The sequence below is a fragment of the Excalfactoria chinensis genome, chromosome 19 (genome assembly GCF_039878825.1).
Source record: "Excalfactoria chinensis isolate bCotChi1 chromosome 19, bCotChi1.hap2, whole genome shotgun sequence".
NCBI lineage: Eukaryota > Metazoa > Chordata > Aves > Galliformes > Phasianidae > Excalfactoria > Excalfactoria chinensis.
This window is the reverse complement of record NC_092843.1, coordinates 944,257-967,682: the sequence shown is the minus strand read 5'-3', so window position 1 is coordinate 967,682 and position 23,426 is coordinate 944,257. Positions and strand designations below refer to the sequence as shown.

Below are 23,426 nucleotides of genomic sequence, written 5' to 3'. Positions count from 1 at the left end.
TTATTAGTGACAGGTTTATCGTGAGCCATGCGTAGTGCATTGGGGTAGCGTACGTGTGCTTTTAGAGCTGTTCTCTCTTCTGTGCAATCCTTAATTGCTTTTCTTTTTGTTAACAGCAGCAGCAGAAGCAGCACTCCTGCCAAGACTCAGGCTCCCCCTCCACACATATCTCACCACCCCTCCGCCTCACCATTCCCCCTCTCTTTACCAAGCCACAGCCCACTGCATACCTTCACGCCCACCCTCCAGCCCCCTGCACACCCACATCACCCCAATATGTTTGCCCCTCCTACGGCTTTGCCTCCTCCACCTCCATTGACGTCAGGGACCCTGCAGGTTCCAGGACACCCAGCTGGTAGCACTTACTCAGGTAAGATGCAGACGGATCATGGCCCCAGTGTGGCAATGGAAACCCAATGTCCAGTTTTAGTCAAAATAATTCCTTGTGGTCCATTCTCTGCTGGTTGGGTAGGGGGGCGCTCACTGCTGAACGATTTGGGGTGATGTCAAAACCAAAAACCACCCAGACTTTCCCAATGACTCCTGCCCCGGGAATGAAGATTTTTGGAAGCCTGTGCTTTTCTGTGTCTGCTCCCTGGGGTAAAACCACTTCAGAGTTCATATGGGGCCACCCAGAATCCGTGAACGCTGTAGCAGATGTCAGTGCTGTAGCTGGGGTCTGTGCTCAGCCTTGCTTCCCTGCAGCCAGCCTGGCTGGGGGGAAGTCTGGTGGCTGTGCACACAGTGCTCCTGAGGTCAGCTATGTGCAGGGCTGTGGGGAGCAGCTAGAAGTGGAGTGAAATGCGCTCTGTTGTGCTTTGTGGGGAGATGTCAGTTCCTCCCGGCTCACTGAGGGGGATCTGAGGGAAGAACATTGAGGATCATCAATGCTTCAGTAACATAATTCATGTCCATGAAGCAGGGGAGCTGCGTTTGTGGCTGCCCTCTGTTTCCTTGCTTCAACTTACCTGCACTGCCCACCTACATCCAGGAATTTAAGGAGAACCTGAAGGCAGGCTTCGTGAAAGAGGGGAACTGGAGTCTTTCTTCTCTCATTGTGGCCTATGGGGAAGAGCTGGGGGAGCTTTCTTAATCTGTACAGTGTCATGCTTTACTGTGAGGGAGCTTAATATAGAATGTCACTACCTCAGCCAGCAGAAATTGGCACAGGGTCTGGAGAAGCCCCTGAGCTCACAGAGGTCGCTTTGCTTTGTATTTCAGAACAAGATCTTCTCCGTCAGGAACTGAACACGCGGTTTTTGGCCTCGCAGAGCGCGGATCGCGGGGCCTCCCTGGGCCCACCGCCGTACCTGAGGACCGAGTTCCACCAGCACCAGCACCAGCACCAGCACACACACCAACACACACACCAGCACACCTTCACGCCTTTCCCTCACGCCATCCCACCCACTGCCATCATGCCGACGCCAGCACCGCCCATGGTGCGTACCCCAGGCAGAAATGTGAGGATAAGTAGAGCACAACTCTATTCTTTGTTATGAAAATGTACCAGGCGGTGGGGAAGGAGTGCTGTGCTGCCCAGGTGTGGTTGGGGAGGACAGGACGGGCAGCCTTTTCCTTATAGGTCCAGGTGGCAGCGTGGGGGCAGAGGGATGAGGCTGCTGGCCAAAGGGGGACTTGAGCCTGGGAATCCCTGGTGGTTGGAGTGGTGCACTCTGGTGCCTCCTCCGTTTTCCTAGCTCATAAAGACCTCGTTGTACATTGAAGGGAGAAAAACTCAAACCAGCTTCACTGGGAGTTCATTTTCTGCCTATTTTTCCTCTCTGTTGGTTGCCAAATAATAGGGAATTAGTTTGTGTTACCAACAGAAACGAAGCAACGAAATAGAAAGTAACTAGTTTGTGCTTTGATCCCTTTGCAGTTTGACAAATACCCTACAAAAGTTGACCCCTTCTACCGTCACAGTGTGAGTTTTATTACTCTGTTTAAAACTGACTTAATTGCTTTTCTGTGGTGGGTTGGGATCACCACTCAAGTCAATGGCACAGTGTCGAACCTCTCCCTAATCATCACTCCAGGATTTACCATTATCGTTCTTGGTCGCTTTGGCTTTTGAAGGCTTGCATTTTATGGTGCTTGTTTCTGATAAAGATGCAGTATCAGCTTTTCCAGTCAAAAGATCTCTTGCTCATACACCGCTGGAAGACAGGTTTGCTGTGAATCAGATGAGACAAGAGGTGACTGTAGCACAAAGCAGCACAGAGCAGTAGTTTCATCACTGTGTTTCGGTGGTGCCAAAAACACTTAAGAATGATATTTACCCCGAGAAATCTGAAAGGAAACAACAAACCATCACACCAACCCTTCAGGGATGGGTAATCTAAAAGCTATTCTAATATATCCTGTTTTGTTTTATAACATTTGAAAGCTTGTCTTACTCTTCCCATTTCAAAAGCCAGTCTGACCCACTGGGCTTGTTGTGCTCTGTTTGATGGCAGCGAGATGATCCAGCTACGCACTTGACATGCTCATCTCAGAGCTACCAAAAACGTTATTTATTGAGATGAACTCATTCTTAATATTGATTGTAAAGCTGCTGCTCTTAAGGCTTCGAATCTGGCTCATTTGCTGTTGAAATGTGGGTGACATTTCCTTCATCATACCAACAGAGGCGGGTATTTTGTTCATTTGGACAAGAATTTCTAAACCCAGGAGGGATATTTTGATGAGAGAAGGAGTACTGCATCAGCATTCAGAAATTGGCAAAGCATTTGGCTTCATGTGTTGATTTTGCTTAGAAGTGGAACTGGGTGAGAGGAACGGTGAAGGTGATGGTGTGATGCTTTCTGCTGTCCTGATTAAACGCAGTTCCTGCTCATAACTGATGCCTGTAGCACATGTGAACAGTCCCATTAATTCCTTGACACCTTGTTTAAGTGTGCAGTGTGTGAGTGCCTGTGGGATCACACCTGCGGGAGTACGAGGCAAACATTTAAGCTGAGGATGATCACTCAGAAGGGTCACGCTGCTGTTTGCATCACTGTTTGTGAAACTGCACTCCTCTTTGTGTAGCTTTATCATGGATTCAGAGGGGTAGATTATCCTGAATGTGGGATGTTGATTTGGGCAAGAACATGGAATTGGGAAATGAGTGAATGCACCTTGGAGAAAGGAAGCGCAAAGGTTGATGTGTAAAGTAGGAAACAGTGAAATAGTCCCCAGCTGGATACTGTTTTCAAACCCACAGTGAATCCTTCAGGTCTCAGTATTACCCCCTTTCACGTAAGGATGGGCTTCCATTTGCTTCCAATTGTGTTAGCCGGGATGTTGGCCCTGGCACAGGCAAAGCAGTGGGGCCCTGGTGCATTAAGCTTCCCCTGCTTTCCTTGGGAACAGGTCTGTCCTAATGAAGTTATTGCAAAGTAATCACAATTGGCGTCTGTTGGATATTTAGCAAGCCAAAGATCAACATGATGGCTATAAATTTCATTGGATTAACAGCCTTGCTAAAACTACAGCAAGGTTGTGGTAGCCAGAGCATTTCAGTAACCACTCCTAGGATGAATGTGGGTTGTGAAGGCAGCAGAACCGCTTGCATCAGTTTCTTGAGCAGCCTCTTTTGCTCGCTGTCAGAGAACTCTGCAGGAGAAGAGGAATGTTTGTTGGAGAGTTAAAATCGATGTGTGCCAGAAAAGAGAAAGCAGGAGAAGGTCAAATTTAATTAACTTAGCGGGCGTTATAAAACTAAGAGCAGCATTCCTTATTATTAGTTGTAGATAATAGAATATTAAGCTTCGCTCCGTCTTTTGCAATTAGTCCATTACGCACAGAATTAAATACAGAAGACACTGGGCGATTCAAACCACATTTTAGGTATTAAAAAGTTACTGTAAATGAGGACGGGTGTCTTCTAATGATCTCTCAGATACCCGCAGTCCAGCAGCAACTTGCCTGAAGTTTTTTCTGCGTCACTGAAAGGAGCAAGTCCAAATTACAGAGAAGTGACAACAGGATAGGGATGTGTTACGAAGGGAGACTTCATTCCGAGCTTCTAAATAAACAATCTAACATACTGAAATAGTTTCATGTATATCAGTACCTGTAGTGTTAGTAAACGGCCTTCCGAGATTGAAGCTATTGAAAGGGGAGCTCTGATGGTGTGAGAAGGGATTCAGGAAAGCACAAACATACATTGAGGTCAATCCATCCGAACTTCATGGCACTGATTTACTGTGGGATGCGATGCTCTCAGTGTTTGCTCCCTCCACATGTCCAGCTTTTGGCTGTTTCTGTTCATCTGGCCATTGAGTCCTTTATTTTGATCCCAGAAGCAGCATTCGGGAGGTTCAGCTTCAATTGGCTGAGTTCAGAGGTGAAATTTTATCAGCCAGAGAACTCCTTCAAGTGTTTGGCTGGCAGTAGCAGTGAGGTGAGCAGCCATCCCCTGCTAGACCCCAAGGTTCCCAGTGGGAACATCTTTGCACTGAGATGCTTTGAATCCCTGATTCCCACCAGAGTGTGACTTCCCTGTGTTGCAGCGTAAGGAAAAGATTCACAGGCAGACTGCAGAGACCAGATAGGATTTGGTCATGATGCTTTGCTTGCTTGTTTCTCATGTGTTTGTCTGCTTTAGAGCAGGAGAACTTTGATTCTGCTAAGTTGTCTTAGTACAGATACACTGGGACCACTGAGGTTGGTGGAGATTTGCGTCTTTTTATGCCTCATGGTCTGTCTTTATAAGACCAGAGACCTTCAGTTTTGGGGTTTCTATTTTGTCCTTTTTGTATAAGTAATTCTTTTTAGCAATTAAGTTCATCTGTCTCTGCTGCTACTGGAAGTGGCAGGATATCCCCCCAGACAGGCTAATGAAGTCAGAATTGTGCATATTGTCCTCGTTTCCGACAGAAACCATTAAAATCCTTGCATACTAATGGAGTTTTAATGATACAAGATCCTAGAGCTTGTGCAGGCTTTTTCCCTCCTCAAACAGCAGCATTCTCTGCCCTGTTTGGCCGGGCGCTGCCTTTTCTCTTGAAATCTCCTGCAAACTGAAACCCTTCCAAATCCCCATCCGATTCAAAACCCAGTCACCGCACAACAAAATCCTCAGCTACGATGGCCCAGTGCAGAGGCCAGGTTGCTGGCTGTATGATTTTGGAACTGCTTTTAAGCTCTGAAGTGAACATCATGACATTTGTGAACATCTCATTGACTGCTTTAACTAACATCGTCGCGGCGGGATCACGTCTTCAGCGCTCCCCGTTCCTCCATGTACCATCCCCCTAACTGCAGGAATGCTCTCGCTGTCTCGTCCAGCTGTCCGTCTTTGCTTTGTGACCCACTCGCATTTACGCTCCCCTCTCTTTTTCTGTTTCAGCTGTTTCACTCCTATCCTCCAGCTGTATCAGGTATTCCTCCCATGATCCCTCCAACGGGCCCCTTTGGCTCACTGCAAGGAGCATTCCAACCCAAGGTAGGATATGTTTCCATCTTACACTCAGATGCCCAGTTGTTCTACATGTAGTAGCGTGGTTAACTTTAGAAGCAATGCAATTAGGTCTCAGGGTAGCGTGCATTCGCATGAGGTCATGTAATAATCAGGATTTTAAGAAACAGTGATGGTTATTGTTTTCTCATTCCCATAATTATCTCAGAGCTCCAGCACAACGCCGTACACTGATTTAATTCCCCACTCCTTTGTGATAGTGATGATGGTGGAGTGCGATGAGTTTGTTTCTCTTTTCCATTGTTTTTATGAAGTCACTCTTGATTTATGAGTGGGAGGAAATCATTCTCTTGTCGCCTGCAGTCTTTGTGTCTGAAATCAGGGCTGAAATTTCTGCAGAGAAGACACCTTTCTTAAATTGGCCCATCCACTCTAATGACTGAATATGTAAATTGCAGTTCATTAGTGGGATTCTTCATATATATGGTAATCAGTCTGTTAACAACTCTGTTACTTAATTGTTAGTTATACTGATTTCTTTTTTTCTTCATTTTAAGTGAGGAAGATGTTGTCTAAATGTAATGCTTTTCCCTCCAAAAGATGCATTTTGTTATGTTAGCTGAATATTTACATTCAAATCAAGGGAAAAGCTTTAATTTTCTCCAGATAGATGTTGCTTTATCTGATGCTCTTGTGCTAATAGTTCATTGTGGATGCAGCTCAGATCCCTGTATGGTAACCACGTAGATTGCTGCTGCTTTGTGTGTGACAATGAGGGCAGAAGCTTTAGCCAGTGCATTATTGATAAGCAGCAGAGCACAGCTTTGGTATCCCAGATGCTGCTTTAGGTGCTGTCTCATACCGCTCAGCTTTTCAAAGGTGAGAGGAATTCCCAGTGCAACGCTGCTGTTGCCTCACATGTTTCAGATCACTTTCACTAGCGGGGAGTCAGTGGGCAAAGCGAGTCTGGAAACTGAGATGACAGTACCTACATCACTACGTGGGTGATAGCAGTTACCCTTTTTGTTTAAAGGAGCTGATCTTCACAGCACAGGCAGCGTTAATGAGGGAGAAGTACTGTTTTTCAGGTAGTGTTTTTGTGTGGCTTTTTACTCATAAATGCTCTCTTTCTGTGTTACAATTCTAGACTTCCAATCCTATCGATGTTGCAGCCAGACCTGGAACTGTCCCTCATACCCTTCTACAGAAAGATCCACGGGTGTGTAGGAAGGATTACTGTCTTGTTCTAAACTAAAGCTATGCCTTGTGAAAATACTGAGCGCCAGGGCTGCCATCTTCTGTATGTCCGAATCAACATCTCAAACTAAAGCTTAATCTGAACTATTAAGTCGGTGAGATCAGAGGAGCTGCATGAGGACAGGTTAAATCCCGACCCTTCTGTCCATCGCTGGCTACAGCAGATAGATGCCGTGCAATGCAGAGCTCTTTCCTTGCTGTCAGGTGGCATCCCCACAAGACTGGGGTCAAACTGCAGATCAGCATAGAGACGTACAAACCTCTTTGAGATTTCCATTTTTATTCTGTAATTGTTTCTGATGTGGGCGATGACAGTTATTCCCTTGGTTACTGTATTATTGACTGCAGCAGCAAAATGCGGATGCACTTTATTGATCACTTGGTGCCTCTGGATTTTGAGTTGGAGCGCATGTGAGCAGCATTTATTGTCTCAGTGCTTCGTTTTCTGGCTTTTTTTTTCCTGTGCTTTGCAAATGCCCTCGGGTTGTTTGCTCGTTTGATTGAACACACGTTCTTTGCAGCGAGGAACATCATGCAGTCCTATTTTTCACAGAACGCTCTGACAAAAATCAATGGACGTGGAACTGGTCCACTTCTAAGCTCTGCAGAGCTGTTTTCTTTGGGTTACACCAAGTTCCAGTAGTTGGGGTTTGCTCTGAGTTAGCGCTGTTGTTAAGCTTTATACCAAAAGGGCCCACCTGTTCTCATGTCTGCTCATTCCAAAGATAACTGAAGCCTCCCGTCATTAAGTCACTTTGTTTTGTGCTGCCTTTCAGCTTGTAGTGCAGTTTTGATTGTTTCAAGATGATGCCAGGTGCCGTCACCAAGTCTGCAAAATAGCTCTTCCATCTGTAGGTCTCCTTTTAAAGGAGGTGGCTCTCTGGATGTGCCAGCACCAGGTGCCTCACTGCTAAACAGGCAGGGCAGACCAGCAAGCTCATTGGGAGCAGCCCCCTGATACTGCCCTGTCCGATTCCAATCTTCCCACAAGCCAAGCAGCTCTGAAAGATGAGAGCAGAAGTTTGCCCAAAGGACATAGCTGTGTTCTTCTTCGGAGCAGTTAACCAGCCATTTTGGTAGCATTAAATCAACAAATTAATGCAGATGCCAGAGGACAGAGCGCTCAGTGTGAGGCTTGTTTCGTTGCTTGTCAACACTTTAGGTACAACAGCCATGGGGGGAGGGAGGCCAGCTCCAGTACGGGGGCTGAGGACTAATTATTAACTGAAAGGGCTTCATTTGAAAGTAAAATGATAACATTTTAATTTCATCTCTTAATGAAGCAATACCAATTTGTTAATTAGAGCAATTGTTTGAGTGACAGGCATGTAACCAAGCTGTCATTTCTTCTTCACAGTTGACAGATCCGTTCAGGCCCATGTTGAGGGTAAGAAACCTTCCTGTGCTACAGTTTGTCAAGCTCGTCTCAGTCCCCGCCGGGTTGCAGCAACACACTAATTAAGAGCAGCCCCGTGCTCCAGCTGGGGGATTTTGCACCGTGTCTGCTGAGCACTGTGGTCAGCATCGTGTGGTCACTCGAGGAAGAGAAGCAGTTTTAAAGCTAGAAGTTCCCTGTTCTCACACAACCCCTTACCGCAAACAGCAGAGGTTAAATATTGATAATCCTTGTGTTGCTGTGGCTCAAAAGGCTCCCTGAGCTGGTCCTACAGGCTGCCTGGCAGGCGTCTCTTGCCATTTTAATGCAGATGGAAGGATTCTGCTTTTTAATGTTCATGGTGTGCTTTGTGTGTCATTCAGTACAGAACTTCATACCGGAGTACCTTCTTATCCAGCACACACAGTCAATCCAGTTCAAACACAGAATACTTTAGAGATAGAAGATCCAAAAGATACAATCTTACAGTAACCCAAGAGATATTTTTGTTTTTGGGGGTTTACTGGTGAGCCAAAATGTTGCAGGTTCAGACCTGCAGTTATATGAGGGAGTCAGACTGATTTTGAAAAGCAGACTGAGATTTTTAGGTGTTTTTATTTGGATCATGTGGTGGAAAGGCCAGCCTTAGAATAGCTGCGCCTTTGGAAATGTACTCAATGTACTGTTGTGAAGCAATCCAGCTGTGCAGAGTAGTTGCTAACAGGCAGATAGTTCCAGCAGCACAAGCTGCATTCTCAGCCAGTGGCATCAGAAGATTGCAGGAGTGCAGGAAAACAGAGCGTGGGTTTGTCTGGGGAGGAGGATGACCAGGAGCATCCCTAGGATAAAGCATTGCAGGTACTGGGAAATCACTGATTCATGCTGTATCCCTCCTGTTCTTTACAGAAACCCGGGAAGTGGTGCGCTATGCACGTCCACATCGCCTGGCAGATCTACCATCACCAACAGAAAGTCAAGGTCAGTCTTTTGGGCACACCTGCATTTCAGAGATATTGTACAGTGCAAACCTGTGAGTGGGGGGCTTTGCCTCTTGCTGTTAGTACCATGGATAATGCCTTGTTAGCATAACCACAAGTGGCATCATAGCTGCGTTGCTCCTGCAGATGTTGACTATAATAATAGGGAGGAAAGGCTGGTGTCTTTGGTTGGCCTTTATGGCAGGAGTCAGGAGTGGCAGAAAGTGGAATTAACAAGGAGACCCTACCACTTTGCAGTCCTTGTATGCATCTGAGTTGTGTTATCTCAGGTAGTGCTGTAAGATTATGAAGATGCTGAACAGCTACTAAAATCTACAGCTAATAGAGTTTAAAAATAACCCTTTTAAACAAGGTTGACAGGTTAATTTGCTGCAGTAGACATATCTCTCTTCTCTGCTTCCTTATGTTTCCCCTGCTAGTGATCTTCATTCATCTTCCCATTATCAAAAAAGACAAGATTATAGACCTAGAGAGTTATAGCTCCTTTTTTTTTTCTTTCCTTCTCTATTTTATTGAAAAGATATTTTCTTGAAATGAAATTATTGTTCCCATGTTATCTGTGTCCTTTGAATCTTCTTTGATTTGATATTCAGAGAGGTCATGCTGCTGTATTTATAACCCATGGTAAATGCCATTTTCATACAGCCATTTCTTTTACCTGCTGACTTTGTCTGTTTAAGAACAGTAATAACGCCCAGACAGTTGGGAAAGGGCATTGTTTGGGTTTTATTTTGAGGCTGTGGATGATGATAGTTCCAAAAGTAGTTGGAAAATGTATTTCACTATCTCAGTTCAGTCAGAAGATGACGTGCGGTCTGCAGTCATGAAGGCAAAAATGCAGGAAACCCCAGGAAAGAATGCATGCAGCTGTGGATGCTGTTTGCTTGCCCATACCTCTGCAGCAAGACACCATTCAGACGTGTGTAACCAGTCTGCACACCCAGGGAGACACAGCCGAAACCAGACAGCAGCCCTGGGCACCAAGCAGTTCTATGCTGAGGCTCAGGATGACCAATGTAGGGTCAGCCTGGGTTCCAAGCAGATTTTGCTCTCCTTCATTGGCCCGCTCCCTTTTAGGAAAGGACCTACAGCTTGATCTAACGTGCCATGAAATTAGAGCAAGCATTTGCATTGAGATTAGTGGGCCCTGTGTTAAGGTGTTTGGCATTTGCTGGACCTGAAATGCATTCATAAGGTTACCATCAAGAGTGGGGGGGTCTCTGGAGCAGCAAATGGGAGTAAAATGAATCTGATCAGTTTTCTTCCATGCTCTTTTAAGGTAAATCAACACATTCAGAAGGCTTTTAACACAGCCATGATGTTCCATTCCTCTCCAGACAGGGGATTTTTTGGTTATTAGAACAGTGCTATTCATATGGCCGCAATTAAAGCTTCTGCCAGATTTGCTGTTCTGAGTAATGCCTGTCAGAGGTTTATAAGTTGGTTGTTAAGAAGAATAAGAAGAGCTCACAGCCTAAAAATCTGGCACAGAGCCTTCAGTTGAGGCATTTGTGTTTTCTGATCTTCTGAAATCACTGTAGTGCTGCAGTCTGACATCTAAAAGCCCTGACCCAAACGTGGCTGTCTTTTGCATTTCTCTATTTGTGCAGGTTATTATCACAAAACATGGATAAATCTGCTTTTTTTTTTTGTTTCCTCTTTTTCCTGCTCGTAGCTTCATAGACATGTTATTAGCACTTGAAAAACAGCTACTAGGCATGCACATTAACTTGGTCATAACTTTTTAATATGCATATTTATATCATTGTAATAGTCTGTACTCTGAGCTGGCACGGTATTAAATATTGATTTATTAAGCATAACGTGCTCCAGAATTACTGCTAAGATCTACTGGTTCAGTGTTACACGTTTGTAAATCCTTTCAGCTGACCTGCACAATTAATCAGCAATCTGTGTTGTGGGAGTTCTGGCAGCTCAGGTAATTGGGAATTTGGTTATACTCTGCATTCTATAAAACTATTGAAGTGGGAACCACTGAAGTGAATATATGACACAAGGAAGAATCCATCCTTCATCCATTTATCACTTACAGTGCAGCTACATCAGGAAATGCACTTTCAAAAAGAAAATCTGCCCATTCTAGTACCATATAAATAGAGGCAGTGTCATACAGTGCTTTGAGTTTGGAGAGCAAGCTATCAAAATGAGACTGAAGTTCTTCAGACACTACTGCGCCTCGTATGTAATTTGCTTCATTTTAGCCCCTGTCTTGCTCGATTGCAGTCTGAGAGGCACTGAAAGATACCCAGCATCAAGTGTTCCTCGTCTGCAGCTCCACATTTAGATGTGATGGTTCTGCTGTGTGTGTGTCACTGCCTGATGAGTGATCCCTGCAGTCAGAGGTCAGCTGGCAGCTCTGCCTCTTGCACTTGGTGCTTTCCCCGCTTTCAGCACTCCTGGGATCGCATCCAAACTAACATCTCTCTTTGCCTTTGTTTTTATTGTTGTGTTAAAGGCAGACCCGTGCTTACAGCCAAGTATGTGTTTAAGGCCTCTTCAGAGATTTCAGTGTTTGTTCTGCTCAGTCAAGTCTGTGCTAAAACTCTTTGCTCCAGAGGGGTGTGTGTGTTTGTGAAGACACTGGTGAGCCCTGAGCAAAATACCTACTGGGAACTTGAAGTTGTTTGCCTGCTGCCACGAGACTGGCTCTGCACTTATACCCAGGCTCCTAAAAACTGATATCTTTGTTAAATCACTGGTTGTTACGAATAAACTGTGCTGTACCCACAGCATTCTGAAAGTGCCTTTTAGGACAGTCTCTTGCAAACCTTTTTCCTTTTCTCTTTATGTTTCAGAAACAGATGCAGTCAGATCCACACAAGCTGGACTTCGGCCTGAAACCTGAATTTCTGAGCAGGCCCCCAGGCCCCAGCCTCTTTGGAGCCATCCACCACCCCCATGACCTGGCCCGGCCCTCGACTCTCTTCTCTACAGCCAGTGAGTATTGGGGATCAAACTCTTCCTTGTGGCATGCTCATTAACGTGCTAATCTGTGCCATGTTGACAGGAAATTTCCCATATGCTTTGGCTTATGAACTTTGCAAGACGTGCCAGAGGCTATTAGTCTATTTGATAAATATTTTAAAACTATTCCCTATGCTCTTTAAAACAAGAACAACAACGTGATGAAATGCCATTGCAGGTTATACATGGAGAAACATTTCACGCAGTGATACCTGCATCCTGGAGGTGACGGGTTGGAAGTACACTGTGTTGTGTGTTCCCCTTTGTTTTACATTTCTCCTCCACCTTCTTTAACTGACAGCTTCTGTTCGGAAGAGCAGCTGCTGGTTGCATAGGATCCTGACCTGAGCATACAGCAATCTCTGCTTATGTGAGGTGCTGTTTAAGAATAGGCAAGCCTAGAGCACAGAGAGTCCCTCCCTGAGCATTAGCTAGGAATTCACCATCTTGCTTTGTTTCAGCAGGTGGGGCTCATCCAGCCGGCACCCCTTTTGGCCCTCCACCTCACCACAGCAACTTCCTCAACCCAGCTGCTCACTTAGGTAAGTGCAGTACTGCAGTGAGCAGTTCTTGGCCCTCTTTGGGTTTGTTCTTCCTCTTCTCAGTGCTGGTGGTTTCATCAGAGTCATTAAATTTCTCTGAAATGGAGAATTTGCTTCCCTTGACTTACCTACACGCTGTGTACATTAAGTACCGATGTCGTCCATCCTAGTTTTTCATGCAGTAGTAGCAGTAAATACCAAGAGCATAACAAGATGCTCAGGTCAGCATGACATATCAGTCCATGTTATATATATCCTGACTGTGGTGTAGGAGACATGGCTGAGGCATGGCCCGAAGGTGTTTTGCAAGCACGATTGCCAGACTTACTAATTGCCTTGCTAGGCAGGGTCATTTCCTGAGGACCATGGAACTGAGTTGGAAGGTAATGAAAAGCAAGAAAAATGGAGATGTTTCCAGGTTTTAAGTGGAGTCACTGCCTTTGCTGGATTGCAGGCCTCCCTGCCGTGTGTGCTGTAACATCTTGTTTTCCTTCAGAGTAGAAGTTTTTCTTGTAATGTGGTCCCCTGCATATTGTCACTGGAAAAAAGACCGGTTTGTATTTCCCACCCTCTCACCATCCCTGGTGTGATGCGAGTGGATGATGTTGGTGGACACAGACTGAGCTTTCATGCAGGTGTAGCACAGCTGGATAACACAGTAATGCCTTCTCACAATGGCCAACACACCAGTGAGCTGTTTCCATTGGTTTGCAGAGCCTTTCAATCGACCAGCTTCCTTCAGTGGTCTCACTGCGGTGGGCAGCAATGCCTTCGGGGGACTCGGCAACCCGACAGTCAGTGAGTAACCTCTTTGTTTATGAATTCTTGTTTGCTGGGTAATTCAGGACGTGGCGTGACGGTGATTTTTTGCTGTCATTTTATCAGTTGCGTAGATCACACATCATTAAGGGACGGTAATCTGAAAAGTGAGCTTTTTCCTTTAAGTAACAGCATCCTTAGTCACCTGTAAATGGTTTTCTTTTAGTTACCTCATAGTCTGGGTTCAGTGTAGTGCTAAATATCACCATTACATTGTATGTTAAAAGGAAATAACTGCATCTAGAACTCATGAGCGTAAGGAGTTTGTGGGATTCCACGTGGTTTTGTTGCATGGTCAAAGTAGTTAATGTGCAGTGTGTGTCTGTAATCCCGAGCTGTGGATGAGAACATTTGTTTTTTTCCTTTCTCACCAGTGAATCCAGGACATGTGCCTGGAAAACATCACTAACCTGCATTTATTTGTCCAGGGTCATCAACATTTCTCTAGATTTGGCCAGTCACAAAAGATCATCCCTTTAAAAATCACTCTCTTTCACCATACTCCAAATCCAGCATGGTTTTGGTCACATTTTATATTACTTTGGTTCAGGATCGAATGCAACAAGTTCCATTATTTGTATTCAGTATAACGGTCATTGCCCGGTGTCTCCAAAATATTTGGACTAAGGATCATTGTCACTTTTATCTTCCTACTCTCATCCCCTGTCAGTTTTATCCACAGCATTTCCCTATCCAATTAAAAACAGCTGTCAGATGCCTGCCCATTTTTAGGAATGAGACCCTCTAATGAATCTCTGTTAATTTCCTTTCCTTTTCCAGCTCCCAATAATATGTATTCATTTTAACTCTGAGTGCTGTAAAAGTTTTTTTGGTAAGTACCTTCACTAGAGCATACCTTTTTCTTAAACCTTTTTGTTTTCCACTTCACCATTTCAGCACCCAACTCAATGTTCGGCCACAAGGATGGCCCCAGTATGCAGAGCTTTAGCAACCCTCACGAGCCCTGGAACCGACTGCACCGAACTCCTCCTTCGTTCCCGACCCCTCCGCCCTGGCTGAAGCCAGGAGAGCTGGAGCGCAGTTCATCTGCTGCAGCTCATGACAGAGATAGAGATGTAGATAAACGAGACTCATCTGTTAGTAAAGATGACAAAGAAAGGTACGAAAGAACACTTCCAAGAATTGTCTAGTTCAAAGCTTGGGGCTCCGTTCCGCTTTTAACCCTTCCCAGCCTGGCACATTGTTAAACCAGAGCTTCAGAAGAGGGACGCTCGGGGAGCTGACACCATCACCGCCTACAGTGCAGCGCTGGCGGTAGGGAAGATGCAGATCTGCCTCGGGTGCTTCCTGCTCCATCTGTTTCTCTTCTCACTTGCACCTCAGTTCATCAGAAGGAGCTTTGCTGGAGCAGAGTTCAGGCAGTGTCAAGTGAGAATAGAACGCTTGCCTTGTGGGTGACTTTTTTATAGGTTTTTTGAAGACGTGGTGTGTAGATAGGTGCCTGACAGGATGCAGGAAGAAATACGAAGTCCATCAGACACGTATCTGCACCCGTGAATATTCAACTTTGTAAATCCTATCCGCAAAACAAATAACCCTGCTTCCACCCCCTAAAACGGCCTGAGGAGAGAAACCACTGATAAAGCTGTAAAATTACAACACCATAAAATACAACGGCATGGCATTTTGCAGTACCACAGTAAGCTTCAGTGCATGCCATTCATTGAATCGGCCTTAATTCCCCTGCAGAACACACACATACATGCGCTGCTGTTGCTTACCTTCAAGCACGGTTTTTGTTCAGTGTTTTACATGGACTTGCACTCTAACATGTCCAGGCTGGGAAGGGTTAATGAAAAGTAAAACCTGGTCATATTTTTTTTTTGTCAGGACTGTTCCCATTCTACAGTTAACTCCGTAACAATTCCTCTTAACATTTAAGTACCAAATTATAAGAATTTGCCATTCAGCAAGTGTCATGCCTTCCTTGGGAAATGCACAGAGGCTGATTTCAGCTTTTTCAGTTGTGGCTTAATGGCTTTCCTGCTAAGTTTGCACATTACTTTACAACATAATGGCTATTTGTTTCTAATTTTTTTAACATAGAAGAATATTTAGGAGATGTGCTTTTCTGACTTCTGTCACTAACCCAAATCTACGCATTAGCAGCCTTTTCCAAAAGAAGTTATGCTAACACATTAGATATTCTAAAAAAAAAATACATTGAAGAGCTGTTCTGTGTTATTGTAACATGTTGAAGAGCAACTCAAACTTCAGATCTTGTCACCTACATTTTCCATTTGGAATATTTTCTGTTTGGTAGCATAGCTTCATTATTTTCATGTCTGGTGTTAATGCTTCCGAATAAATTTCTGTTAGAAATTGGGGATTCTGTCCTGCGAAATGCTTAAGCATGTGAGTAACTTTACTGGCTTGAATGGCAAAACGTTTCAGTTACTGATGATACGGGTAGCCTTTACAGTTACGTGGTTCTTTCAGTTACTGTTCTGTTGTTCTGTTATGAGGTGTTCCTGCTGAAGAAAACCCTTTCAGGAATACATCCCCTGCCAGCAGCTTTAGCATTGCCTGAACTCCATATCATAGCTCAGAACATAATTTATTTTCAGTGATTTGAGAGTTTAAAAGTAAATGTCATTCATTCTTCATGTTCCTGCACAATTACGGCTACCAGTTCAGTACAGTAATGGCTTTGCTGATCCAGTATCGCTATGCATCCATGTGATTTTAAGAGTTCTACTTTGCAGCATGCTCACACTGTTGCCTGTTTGAGAAGATGCAGAGAATTCCTTCCTGGAGACGCTCTCCCTACGTAGATAATGTCTGGTGTAGTTTGTGAGCTTCTCATTCCTCTCCTTTGACCTTCAGTGGCACCCAGCAGGGTGAAGGTGCAGCCTTGCCCTTCTGGATGAGGCCCCATTCTGTGTCACCAATTTTTTTGCTAACTTGACCAGACAGAATGGGGGATCATGCCCAGAGTTCTGGTGTAATTTCATCTCAGAGTTGTCCCCTCGTCATAATTGTCCCGAGCTTCATAAGGCAGAGAGATCAATTGGCAGTCTCTGCTATGCTCACTCTACCCTAGAAATGGGAAAGGATTGGTAATCCTAAAAACAACAGACTCCAGAGAGGTGTTACTTTGAGAGCTAGTTTGAATGATGGGCATCGCTGCTGAAGAGGTCAGTGTATAATCCATACATGATGGCCACCTCTATTAGAAGACCTGTGCTGAGGCTTATTTCACACTTAGAGAAGTGCCTGTCTTTCTGGAGGTGATTTGTCTCCACAGTACCGGTGTCTTGAGTTGTTTTAATCTTCAGTTTCGAGAAAGAAATTGAATTATGGGAAGCAAAATGAATATCTGGAAGGGTGAAGACAATATAGACAAGAAACCTGTGATGTAAAGATTTGCTTTCTGCAAATCAACAAGTATAGTCAGACATCCTCGAGGCTTTGCTTTTATTTTTGAGAGTTTCTTGTGCTTTAATTTTCACACTTCTCTTTCTTCTTAGAGAGAGCATTGAGAAAAGACACTCCAGCCATCCTTCGCCAGCACCTATCCATCCAGTAAACTCCCTCGGACATAATCGCAGCTCCAGTGAGCAGATCAGGAGCCATCTGAATCCTGAGGTTCGAGAAAAAGAGAAACCCAAAGAGCGAGAGAGGGATCACTCCGAATCTCGGAAGGAAATTAATGTTGAAGAGCACAAGGTGAAGGACAACTATATTTCAGAGAAAGAAAGCCTGAGCCATGAAAGCCGAGTGGTGGAAGAGTCAAAGCAAATATCCAGGGTTCCTTCACCCTATGCTAGGCCACCTGTTGTGGAAAGCACCAGGCCTAACAGTACTTCAAGCCGTGAGGCTGAGAGGAAGAATGAGCCGGCGTACGATAATCCGAAGAAAAGCAATGAAGTCAAAGTGAAGGAGGAGCGAAAGGAAGACCATGATGCTCAACATGAGGGACCTCAGACTCACAGGTCGTCTGATCAGCCACCACCAATATCTACATCTAATGTCCATCCAAGTCCTTTAGTGTCTATGCCCATGACTGTAGGTGTAACTGGGATACATCACATTAACAGCATCAGTGGCCTGGATAGGACTCGCATGATGACTCCCTTTATGGGAATTAGCCCAATTCCTGGTGGAGAACGCTTCCCCTATCCTTCTTTCCACTGGGATCCAATGAGAGATCCCTTAAGAGATCCTTACAGAGAGCTAGATATTCATCGGAGAGACCCCCTGGGCAGAGACTTTTTGCTAAGAAATGACCCCCTTCATCGTCTGTCTACGCCAAGATTATACGAAGCCGACAGATCGTTCAGGGATCGGGAACCCCACGACTACAATCACCACCACCATCACCACCACCCTCTCTCCGTTGACCCTCGACGTGAGCATGAGCGGGGCAACCACTTGGATGACAGGGAGCGGTTGCACATGCTCAGAGAGGACTACGAACACGCACGCCTGCACTCAGTTCACCCGGCCGCCTTGGATGGACACCTGCCTCACCCAAGCCTCATCACACCAGGACTTCCTAGCATGCACTACCCCAGAGTCAGTCCCCCGACAGGACACCAAAATGGTATCCTCAATAAAACTCCCCCCACAGCAGCTCTCAGTGCCCCTCCGCCGCTTATTTCTACGCTGGGGCCTCGGCCTGGGTCTCCAAGAAGGACTACTCCTCTGTCAGCAGAGATGAGAGAGAGGCCTCCTTCTCACACCCTCAAGGACATCGAAGCTCGATAAGCAGAGCGAGACTAAATAAAAAGCTGAGAGAGAGAGGGACAGAACGTTGTAAATGAACATAATATAAAGACCTTCTTACTAGTCTATTGATACAGACTGGGAATGTGACCCACTGTACAATATGTATAGACCTGAGTGCAAAGATTTTGAAATGTTTTTTTTGTATATTATATGTTGAAATTTTCCAGATCTTTTAGCCAAGTCCATACGTCCCTCGTGTCTCCTACTCTATTTTATTTCTAGTTTAAAAGTTGCAAAATTTGAACTGAAGAACAAGACATTAATCTGAACGATCTGCCTAGAAACAAGCCACCGCCAATGAGAACCGTACAAAGCTCTTTCAGACCAGAAGTGAAGACATTTGTAGATATTTATGTAAAAAGAGTGCTTCATGGGTTAATGGTTCATATATGCAAAAAGGGTAAGATGAAAGCTTTACTTTGTACAAATGTAAATAGATAAAATTAAGTAACATAATACATTAATACTTCTTAAACTGTGCTATTTGCAAACTTAATATTGATCAACACAGTCTGCTTATGCTGTGTTACATATATTGTTATAGACAGCTAAACCCCTTCAACTATGCAATGAATTTTAAGGCTTTTCACAAAAGCCTTTATAACTCAAAGGAGCCTTTTCAACACACAACATACTTAAAGTCATATTTTCCCTGAACAAGCTCATCTGTATTAGAAACCTGTTTCTCCTGCTTGTTTTGATGAAGAAACAGCCCACTAGAAGCGTAGTTCTCTGTCTGAACCCCCGCATCAAGATGCTGATGTTTCTGTACCTCATGTATTCCTTAGAACGCGTCAGGTTAGCAGTCTGTAATCGCCGATACTGTCATGGCAAACAGGTTTTCAGTCACATCCATCTGGGTTAAACCGAGTAATAATCAAATGCTGTCAGTTTTCCAGGGCTTTGGTCACTTAACACGTCAGATTTGGTTTTGGAAGGGCAGTTGGTTGAAAGCATTCATGTCTGTGTGGCATTTCGATCTGTACGCACACTTCCTTTTCTTAAGTGATGTTCAGCGACACTGAAACAAAATCCTGCAAGAAAGCCAATACTTTTCTAGAAAAATGATGGGTATGTTTTCACTGTGGATCAGTAGTTTAATTAATGAACTCCGCTGCAGATTTCATAATGCAATTTGTTGTATTTCAGTTGGTAATAAAGTCTGTGAATAGTTAACAGGTCAGCCTTGTTGTTCCCTGATCACAGAAGATGTGAATTCACGTGCAGAACGTGCTCCTTTTTAACAGAACGCATCATTCCTCTGAAATCTGTCTTTTCATAACACACGTTTTTATAATGCATTGAGTTTCTTACCGGAAATATTTGGAGAGAATATGACTTTATCAGAGAGAATTCAATACCTTGTCTACTGGACTGTAAAATATATGTATGAAATAAAACTAGTTCCATTGGTCTTCTAGTGTATTAAAGTGCTATCCGAGGTTGTTATCCTGTTTTGGCAAAAAAACAAAAAAAAAAGGAAAAGTAAAAAAAAAGAAACGAGGTACCTACCGACATTGTTTCTAATGATCAAAGGTCTATTGGAGTAGTCAGCTGAAGGTTTAGTTGTGAGCTTCAGGTTTTGTGGACTCCAGATGTTGTGCCGTGTTCTTTTCTCGGTTTGTTTTCCTTCTTTTTTTCTTCCCTTTCATTTTTTTTTTTTCTTGTTTTGGGTTTTTTTTTATTTTTTAATTTCTTTTTTAAAGAACGGAAGGAAAAATGACAAACAAAAAAGCAAACAAACCAACCCAACCCAACCCTGAAGAATGATGTACACTGGAACCGTAGCGGTAGCTTTCAGTATTGTAAAGAGATTGTTATATACAAACCTTTTTGCTGTTTATCCTGTATGTAATAAAGTCCTTTCTAGATCCTATGTGAAAAGAAAAGTGAAGCAGCTCTCAATCTTCAGCATGTTTCCTCATCAGCGAAGACTTGTGTAATGTAAATTGTGCCATGTTATTAAAAAATGTGAACTAAACTGCTAGGTGCTTCTTTGTGTGCAGTGCCCCATCGATGCTATGGGGAAGAAATCCTACCTTTTCCCAAGAGTGGGTTTTTGTGCAGAAGGTCTAGATGTTAAGAATGGAAAGGACGCAACAAGACTTTATGAGTTGTCTTACAGGATGGATTTTTGTGGTCAGGTTAAAAAGGAACAAAAAGGAGAGCAAACCCTTGGCTTGCCTGGATTGCACGACTTAAAACTTCCTTCTGCCTCAACAGTTACCACTTGAGGTAAACAACTGCTTGCATGCAGCCGTACATTCAGCCTTAGTTTTGTTTCTCTCTGCTGTTGTAGAATTTCTGTTCTGTTATTCCCATGCAAATCTGAAGAAAGTGGAATTCCTCTGAATTTCAACCATGTAACACAGAGAAAAGAGTCGCCCATGCCCCACTACAACTGGTTATTCCATCCAGCATCATCCATCACGAGCTGGGATGGCAGTTAAACCAAATTATCCAGAGGGGTTTTTTAAAGGCAGTTCTCGGCAGAACTTTCTCTTTTTGCTCTACTTGTCTTTCATTTTAACTTTCTATATTGTCTTTGTTGTCTTTCTAAATGCCTTCTTTCCTGCTATTTACTACACCTTACCATGCCTTTCTGCCCGTCATGCTTTATTTGTCTGTCTGTGACTTACAGCAGCTCAATATAGGCAGTGATAAATGCTGCAGATGCATTTTGCTGAGAGCTTTTGTTCCTTTTTACCTTCACCTGTGTGAGCTCATGAGAACAGAATTGGTTCTTCGTTGGACTGAAAGATGGCAAATGGCGGCTGGGGAGGACCCTACTGAAAGGTTTTTATTTGCTGTGATTGTGCCATATAAAGTGAATATTTAGCATGATTCCTGATAATTTGAATTGTACTCCTGCCGAAAGCCACTCATGGTACTGGAACAAGGTAACCATTGATTCCATTTCTTTTACAGAGGAGCTGCTTGGCTGATGGCTTTTTGTTTTGGTAAGGAAAAAGGAAGAGCTGTGGTTCCAGCAAAGACCAAAGACTCAAACAGTGCAGGGTGTTGTCAGTGTCATGCTGACTCCATTAAGTCTTGCCTCAAGGCAAGGGCTGGCTCTGTTTTTCCTGCAGCCTCCACCTGTGTCCAGGATCCCAGCACCTCCAGGTGCACATTGTGGAATCAGCAGTTTTCAGCACGGTTTGTTTTACAGGCTCTGTGTTTGGCTGGGCCTTCATGTTCGTGCAGGTGTCTTACAACTAAAATAATTACAGAACAAATGCATTTCCTGATCACAAAGAATGTACCCCTCCTCACGTGTGTACTCTGCGTATAGAAATACCTGTGTTTATATACGTCAAAACATGTGCAGGTGCAGTATTCCTGGGATGAAGCTCTGTACAGCAAACAGTGGAGAACAAAATCATGCTGGTACTTTGTGATCCTTACACGTCCCCTTTGCTGGTTCCTGCTGAGGCTTTTACTACAGCACGTGTTAATTGCATTTGTTGCTTCCACACCTGGTCTGGAGATCCCTTACTATAGCATTACACATGTCTTATAAATGGGGAAACTTTTGTTGGGAACAAAAAGCTGAGAACCAGCCCTACAATAACAGCCACCTGCTGCCTGAGTCATCCCATTGGTCACCAAAATACCCACCAAAAATACTTAGTGTAGCAGAAATGCTAAGCCATGGCCTGAAACAGTGATTGAACACCTGTGGGAAGGCGGAACCAACCCAGGGGAGCTCAGGTGCACACAATTGCTCCTGAGTGACTAGAAGCCTCATCTAAGGGCTGGCAGTAGATATGAGGGTGTTCTGCTGGAGATCCCTGTGTACCCAAGGCTTGAGGTAAGTAGCTTCTTTCCTTTATTTTCTGTGCTCGTGGCTGTTGCATTTGAGCAAGTTTCTCACTTTCTGCAGTCTATGACTTTGTTACTCTGCTGTTGTTGCTGCGCCTTCCATCGTGTTATGATTCTTCATAGAATAATTCAAGTAGCTGTTAGGCCTGTGGTTATTTTGGTTAAGGAAGGCAGGTAGGCCATAAGGTAACAGAGTGTGGCTGGTTTGATGGCTGCTCAGAGGGCAGCATTATTTTCTCAGTTGGATTCATCACTGTGTGTCTGTTTTTTCACTGTCTGTGGCAAACAATGCATTTGGAGCTTGTAAAAACAACCACCAGCTACTTGTCTTCCAAAGGGATGCTTTGTTTTGTCTGAATTCATACGGGAATGGGTCAAAGCGCTGGATTTATTTTCACCTGTTAAAAAGGCTGTCGTTCCTCAGAGACGCCACAAGAGGGTAGTTAAAGAGAAACTGAAGTACGTGTAGGCTGACGGGATGGCTGTGCTGTTATGTGCAAGGTGAATGTGGTTGTAAATTATTTTTATATGGAGTTTTCCTATTTCCCTCCATAAACGACAGAAATCTCAGCGGTGCTGTGGTAGACCATGATCAGGTTGGGTAGGGAGTGACCTTGCTTTATTATCTTTAGTAAGAGGAGCAAGTAAGATTGCTGCTAAACGGCTCACACCTGCAGGTGCAGCAGCTGAGAGTTTGTACCCTAATTGGCACAGAGATGGCTTTGTGCTGGAAGTATGCGTTGTGTGCTGGGTGCTTGCATGGAGGCTTGAAGGGCCATGTGCACACAGGTGGGTTGATGGGTGGCTCTCAGCACCCTACGGTGTCAATCTGTTGCTCTGCTGCTCTGACTTGTGCCCAAGTGCCCTGTGGAAGGCAGGAGCCATCTGTGCTGCCCTGTACTGGGGGGACCTCCAGCCATGCCAGCAGCCCTGCAGTGCTCTTCTCCTTGTGGCGCTGCTCTGAGCAGCGTTTTGTTGTCAGCAGAGCTACGTTATGATAGTCATTATGGTTTTAAATGACTCATTTTCCACTTAACTGTATGATTGTGGCTTATAGAGCATCTGGAGCTTTGCAGCAGTAAATACATCACTGACTGCTACAACAATATACTAATCTGTTTCTTTGAAGGATTTATTTAGCAGAAGATGGTGCAGACAGGTGCATACAAATGTGTGTGCCTCGGGGCCTGGCACCCAGCACCTGTCCTGATAGCCCACCAGTTTGGGTCACAAATGCATCGTGCTGCTGCCAGGCCCACGGAAACTCATTTAAGGCTTTAGTGGGACTCACTGCAGCTTGAGTTAGGCATTGCTTTGGGAGAAAAGGAGGGATTCTGCTCAGATGTGTGCAAGAGACCCTGTGCTAGAGCATCCTGCGAGGCATTGGGATTGACGTGAGTCTGCTCATACCTCTCACTGCTCACTGCCTGAGGGAGAAGCCCCTCTAGACACTTTCATTTATTCGTTTT

At 44.4% G+C, this 23,426-nt stretch overlaps 1 protein-coding gene across 7 annotated transcripts in view; it reads left to right on the top strand.

Moving 5' to 3' along the window:
• AUTS2 (activator of transcription and developmental regulator AUTS2) overlaps window positions 1-20,107 on the top strand; it is a 532,812-nt gene extending 512,705 nt beyond the window's left edge. For 2 of the 7 annotated variants that reach the window (XM_072353398.1, XM_072353405.1), the window contains 12 exons: window positions 117-370; window positions 1,222-1,463; window positions 1,883-1,927; window positions 5,339-5,434; window positions 6,555-6,626; window positions 8,022-8,051; window positions 8,946-9,017; window positions 11,854-11,995; window positions 12,484-12,564; window positions 13,279-13,362; window positions 14,281-14,503; window positions 16,875-20,107. In XM_072353398.1, the coding sequence (XP_072209499.1) occupies window positions 117-370; window positions 1,222-1,463; window positions 1,883-1,927; window positions 5,339-5,434; window positions 6,555-6,626; window positions 8,022-8,051; window positions 8,946-9,017; window positions 11,854-11,995; window positions 12,484-12,564; window positions 13,279-13,362; window positions 14,281-14,503; window positions 16,875-18,114 (2,581 nt within the window). In that variant the 3' untranslated portion in view covers window positions 18,115-20,107. The remainder of the gene's footprint in view (window positions 1-116; window positions 371-1,221; window positions 1,464-1,882; window positions 1,928-5,338; window positions 5,435-6,554; window positions 6,627-8,021; window positions 8,052-8,945; window positions 9,018-11,853; window positions 11,996-12,483; window positions 12,565-13,278; window positions 13,363-14,280; window positions 14,504-16,874) is intronic. The other 5 variants (XM_072353400.1, XM_072353403.1, XM_072353402.1 and 2 more) reach the window with 5 other exon arrangements.
• The last annotated feature ends 3,319 nt before the right edge of the window (window positions 20,108-23,426 follow it).